At 32.0% G+C, this 6,631-nt stretch overlaps 1 protein-coding gene across 1 annotated transcript; it reads right to left on the reverse strand.

Annotated features, from left to right (window-relative positions):
• Positions 1-69: 69 nt before the first annotated feature.
• Positions 70-3,657, reverse strand: LOC145953334 (lysine-specific demethylase JMJ13-like). Its single transcript, XM_083067274.1, has 9 exons — positions 3,423-3,657; positions 2,499-2,655; positions 2,197-2,416; positions 1,932-1,985; positions 1,771-1,850; positions 1,404-1,681; positions 739-1,134; positions 450-622; positions 70-258 (listed from the first exon to the last, which is right to left on the reverse strand). Exons 1-9 carry the CDS (start codon positions 3,655-3,657, stop codon positions 70-72), a joined length of 1,782 nt encoding a protein of 593 aa, XP_082923400.1.
• Positions 3,658-6,631: the final 2,974 nt, after the last annotated feature.

The raw sequence follows: 6,631 nt of genomic DNA on the forward strand, positions 1-6,631 counted from the left end.
CTACAATTTGCAACTTCTAAATAATGTATGAATTAGGAGAATGTAGCCAGTTGAAGTCACTGCTAGAACTCAAGTCAAATTTGATTTGCGATTTCTCAAGTTATAACTGTTTCCTCTCCTTTTCTTACCCTTCACAGATAGAGGGTTGCAGTCTTTCCAGTGCTTTGTTGTCTTATTCTTTTCAACCCTGCGCTTGATGCTGCCAGATACTTCCATTGCAGTTCCTCTTACACTTTTATCTTTGTGACGTGGACTATTCTGATTTCAGTTTTAATTTCAAAAACGGACATAAATTAGATACCTTTAAATAAGCAACCTGAAGATAAGTAAAGTAATTCAATATATTTGTGGTGCAAGTAGTATTTAATTTCAGTAAGAGGGTCCTGAAGTTTCACTGCCAAACCATCAGATTATGCCTTAACCAATTTCATGTTTATATTTTCACATACCTTGAGATCTTTGATGCATTCATTTTTGTTATCGGAGAATATACTTGAAAGAGAGAATGTGTCAACGCTTTCTTTTTCCTGTTCAAAACTTTTGGCAGCCTCTTCCAGTGCAAAAATGCGATTCCTTTTAAAAATGCTATAATTTCTCCCACATGGACAAGTTGGTGCAATGTCTGCATGGCATAATAAGCAGAGCCAAAAAGCATATGTCAAAACAAGTTCGCCTATCAATAACTAAAGCAATTGACATGGCAATTCTCAAGAGAATATAATAATGATGTCTTATTACCATGGAAAAGACATATTGGACGAGAACAGCAATGCTTGCACAACAAGTAAGCAACGTAACAATCTCTGTGGCAAAGGCTGCACAACTGAGAACCTGATGTATTTGAAGAACTTGAGAATTTTCTTGAACTGTTCAGTCGCAAAAGGGATGTCTTATAATATTGCATAAGATGCAAGAAAGATAGCATAATAGCTTGATAAGATGCTGTGTCTTCATGTTTGTTCTTGGAACTTCTGACTCTTGAGGACTTGTAAACCAACATTGCCTCTTTACAAAGAAGTTCCTCATATGGAATTAAAGACCACATTCTGAGATGTCCATAACGATTGCTAGCTGCAGCCCCAAGTGGAAACCAATCACCAATAGCAAAGTTTACAGCTTCTCCACAGTTAAAACCTAGGATCAACATTAAGAATCAAATGATTAATAGAATTTAATTAGAATGCACTCGCAATATGGTTTTTACACTATCATCTGATTACATATTGTCATATGTGATAAGAAGCTTTTTTATTTTTATAGTAGCCACTTTAAGAATCACACATGTGATGATTTATGGTTGGTTTTACATTGACACAGTAGAGACTGTAAAACTAGAATTTGTATGTCTCTGTATACGTGGAGACAAATTCACAAAGAGACCTGTAAAGACATTAAGAGATTACCTTGACTAAATCCAGCATGATATGATCTAGGAAAGGTGATGATAAACTCTCCCGGCTTCTGTACAGCCTTGTAAACTGCCACATCATGTTGCAACAGGACATTTGGTGGGAACATGGTTGTTTTTTGTGCAAGAAATTTGAAAGCTTCATCCTCTCGATGTTTTGTTAAGATCTTATTGCAATACACATGATTTAAGACGGTCTTTTCGAATTGAGAAGCTGCATAGCTAGGAACACAATACCAAATTTTATTTGCCCCCGAGTGATGATAATTTATGCTGCAAAGAAGACAGAAATGCATTCAGTGATCTGAGTTAAGTCAAACCATGGCTGAGGCAGTGGAAAAGCAAAATGTTCTTAGATATACCTGTACAAATAATGATCTTCTACATGCCATGCAAACATACTGAACAACATCCCAATGTAAAGCATAGGATTAGTTATTCCCTAAAATTTTTTGCATTGGAATTAGAAAGAAGAAATTATAACTTTTGAATTTGTGTTAGGTTACAAAAAAAATTTTCTTACTGGAATTTCCCTGTCAACCAAATGCAATGGGGACTGTAGAAGTCGTGAGAAATTCTGAAATCAAATGCAAAATATTAATTAAACAACCAATACATGTATAAAATAATGTTACTGCCAATAACAATCAATATATTAAATTCTAATAGCAAACTCAATTTCAAGATTTTGAGATGCAATATATGACAAATAAAAACCAGTTGCAAGAGAGCAGATACTAAGAGAGCACTGAAAGGAAATGGAGTCAGCATAAAGTCTGAAAATCAACCTTCAAATTCCATTTGCTTGCTGCAAGCCTGTCATCAGGATCACATGAAAAGGCACTGCCCTCAACATTGACTCCATACTCAACTGTTCCCTTCTCTCCATGAGCCATCTCATGCCAGAACTCCTTTTCCACATATGAAGAAGTAAGACTTTCAGAACTCTGAAATCTACTGAAGAAAGCCTTGTTTGCAAGAGCCTCAAATTCATGATATGTATATTTTCTGGTTGAAACAATAACTGTCAATTACAATTTTATTTTAAATAAATTTAGTATAAAGGCATAAAAGCATGATATTATCTTACCTTCCACTCATAGAAAAGGTTATTATATCCTTTTCATTCCATTTAGAAAGCCAAAGAGGCTGCACATTTGTTTCAAACTTGAAATCTTTTTTCTCTTCCAGTAAGACAAAAGCTGCTGGATTAGAAGCTGCAATTGGAGAAACAATTTTGCATATACCTGAAATATGAGGATGGAATAATAAATATACTAGTGAAGTGAGGGGAAAAAAGACAAAAAGATGAAGAAAGTACTTGTTCTATTTTAGTGGAAGTGGATTCTGTCCTGTTTGAACTTTGAATAAAATATAAGGTTTAAATCCTTTTAATTTGTGACTTAAAAACACTTTCAGAGAGGAAACCAAAGGAAGACAGAGAATTGGAAGGGTCACTTCGTCCAATACGTGGATCCAACTATAAATTCATGTCCATTGATGCAAAAGTTACAACTGGTAGCTTTAGTTTTGACATGAAAAATCATGTCCAAAATCAGGACCAAAGACATGCTAAGTAGCATGACATCCCTAGAACGCTTCGGAGGCCAAATAAATGGACGTGAGGGGACCAGACTTAAGGTAAGTAACTAATTTTGAAGGAAAATAGAGGGTTCCATTTTCAATTTTGAAAAATACTGTCTAATTTCCCTCATTTCCCTTTCCTACACAAACACTTCTAAAAGAATCCTTCCTTTTGTATTTTAAGATAAAAGTGACTATACTTATCAGCATCTGAATAATCAAGTCACACAGCTTGTACATGATAATATGATATGGCAAATGTACCTACTTATTTGCTACCATACTAATATATGACATCAAATCAATTTCTGATAGAGGGAGAGTTCTTGGTATAAACCTTTTAATGACAGATGAAGCCTTTATCTCATAAACACAGTAATGAAATATGTGTGGTTAAAAGACAAAACATCCATAACTTGTTATCACGTACCATATTTAGAGGCCTCTGGAGCAATATTCTGCAGATAAACCAATGGATGCTCAAACTCATGCTCTAATGGGTGGTACACTGGACACTCTGGAATCCTATTGGTCCATTCCAGATTAGCTAACTCAAATTTGCTCAATTTGTTGGAGTCATGACTGGCTGGTTGCTGAGTAATTGAACTTTTACCAGCAATTGTTCTCCTTCTTCTTCCACATCTAGAAACTTTTGGTGCCCCCATTTTATTTAATCCTTTTATGTATCAAGCATTGCTAGTATCTGATTCTTCTGTAGAGACAACAACTTCCACCCTTGGAGGCTTTTCCTCCAACCTAAAATGTATATATATATATATATATTTAATAGTTATAGTTATTGGGCAATTAATCATTAATTAGTATGCAAATTTACCAGATTGCAACAATGAAGCTAACATAAGAAAATTGGAGATATTAAATAGATGAGTGAGTATACACGTTATAAAAGTATCATTATAATTCTTATTTTGTATCACTCAGATGGTTGAGAAAATATCATGATGTATAGACTTTCTTTGTTTAGCGTAGAATTAGCTACAAATAGTGAAACAAGAGTGCCCTTGATCAATTTGCAAGAACTTCACTACATTTTGAAACATTTTATTTTCATTCTAGATTACTTTTTAAATAATTGCTAGGTAATAATGGCACAAAATAAAATCCTATTGCTTCAAAATGGCCATGACCACCTTAGGTAAAAGCTCATTTAATTTACTAATACTCACTCATCTACTACTTTAAACACCATTTCCCCTTAAAAGGAAAGTTAGAGATTTGTTAGGGAACCAACATTACACTAGCAAATCAAAATAATCTTGAAAATCTTAAAGAAATCGAGCCTTCAAAACAGGCTTTACTATTTGATGCTTGCCTTAGTTGCCAATGATACACAAGAATTGATCAGGTGTTTCTAGGAAGTCTGTAGTTTCTTCGCGAGAAACAAATGAAGAGATGAAACTATGATGACAAAATAGAATAAAATTCCCTACTAAAATTTTCTTTTGGGACAACCGAATGTAAATCAATGTTCTTGAAGATAAGCAAATAATGTATGAATTCCTTAAGTTGTGTATATTTGCATAACACACTGTATACAAAGCAACAGTCTTGGCAATAAGCCTTTGTGCTTTGGATTAGAATATCAAAAGCATCTTCAAGTTTTTAGTGAATTGAAACTAAACCGTAAGCAAAACATCAATTAAGTGTTGCAACTTGGAACCAGGGCATAAGCATTTCCAACATCAAATTTTCCTTTATATGTAAACTGTCACTACCAAATTTTGAGAGGCAAAAATGCAACATATTCTAGACTTCTGATGCACATAACAGGCATTGCAACAGAAAGTAAATTATGCATGTGTTTTCCCCAATTTGCCTACCACCGCCATATAAAGCATAACAAATAACTCAGAAAGTGACATAGATGGATACATTGCCATGCCATATGGTCATCATGACATCATCATCTTTCCATAACCAAAGAAGGACATTTAACAGGGAATTAACACACAATCATATCATAGTGTAAACTTTTATCTTTAAATTGATGCACAACATGCCAAAGACTCTTTTCCTTTCCTTTTTCATGTTGATATTCGTTTTACCTTTTACTTGCATGCTACAAAACCAAAAAATAAGGTTGAATGAAAATTGTGTGCTGTTTGAACTAGTTGGATCCAAGAATGTTGTATATGATGGTTGATAAACGTTATATTAACAGTTAAAAAAAGTGAAACAGCACTTTTTTTGTAGAAATTCAAACCGGTTTGTAACCGTCATGTGACCGGTTCGTTATTTATGTCCATTCCTGTTCGGTATCACACTGCATCCAAAATTGATATAATTGCAAAATTTTCTTTGATTTTTTCTTTTTTATTACTGTCACACACACATGGCATTTTAAAATATTAGGTGTGTCTGGTTTAATGTGTTCTATTTCCATTTTTAGTTTTTATTTTCTGAAAATAATTTTCATTTTCAAATTTTCAAAACTTAGAAAACATGTTTGGTTTAACTTTTCACTTTCTATTTTCTTTGTTTGGTTTAAATATTTTTTTTATAATAAGAATATATCTTTATAATTTTTTTTATTAATATATCTATGTTTCTACATTTCAAAAAAAAAAAAAAGAAGTTCTCAACCTACATAGAATAACTTACTAAAATCATAAAATATTACATTCTTTTACTTTAAAAAAATTTGTAACAAATAAACAGGTCTATATTATATATAATAATTAAAATATTATCTTTATGATAATTATTTTAATAATTAGATAAAAAATATTTTTTCATTTGTTATCGGTATACAAGTGCTTACAGATAGAATATATAAATTATGATAGTACTTTAATACTTTATAAATATATTAAAATTGTTCCCTAAAAAAAAATATATTAAAATTGTCTAAATCATTGCAAAATCAACAAAATGAAATTATGTAACAACTGTGATACCTATTATAAAGGGGATACAAAAATATGTAACTGCTTTTGGTCTCTACTTTTATTGGACTATTATACCCCTCAATATAAAAAAATATAAAAAATTGTATTTTCTTTGAATAATTACAAACAACTTTCTAATATTATGTTTGTATATAATTATTAGAGGCACGAAGTGCCTCAACCCCTCTAGTTATACATAATGTAGATACAGAATACTTTTTTCTTGCTAGTAATAATAAAAATAATAATAATTAAATAAAACATGAGTTTTTTTTTTTTTTTTTGTAAATAACGTATTATAAACCCGAGCGAAAGAGACGTAAGATACATTTTCTGATTCTCACTGCTTGCCCTAATAGAAGAGGTGTTGCCGACGCCGAGAGCGGATTTCCGTCGCCGGTGAGACTTTATAGCTAATTTACGGTTTGTTTGTTTTAAATTAATTTTTATTCTTTAATCGAGGAATGAATGCTCTAACGAAATCCTTCACGTATTTTTGGACAGTTGCGGTTATCAAAATAGTTATCGACCTTCACTTCAACCAACAACAAAAGTTGTCGCGAGTTTTATTTTTTTGCTACTGATGTAATCTGTAAGTACTCGTAAACTTTGAGGTCAGAATTATTTTTTTCACACCCGAAAAATTTCAGGATAACTGTTGTTTTTTTTTTGTTTATATAATATGATCTAAATTTTATCTATATTTAATTATTTATATAATCTCAGCTTC

Source organism: Cajanus cajan, chromosome 11, assembly GCF_000230855.2.
Source record: "Cajanus cajan strain Asha chromosome 11, NIPB_CcT2T_4, whole genome shotgun sequence".
Classification (NCBI taxonomy): Eukaryota; Viridiplantae; Streptophyta; class Magnoliopsida; order Fabales; family Fabaceae; genus Cajanus; species Cajanus cajan.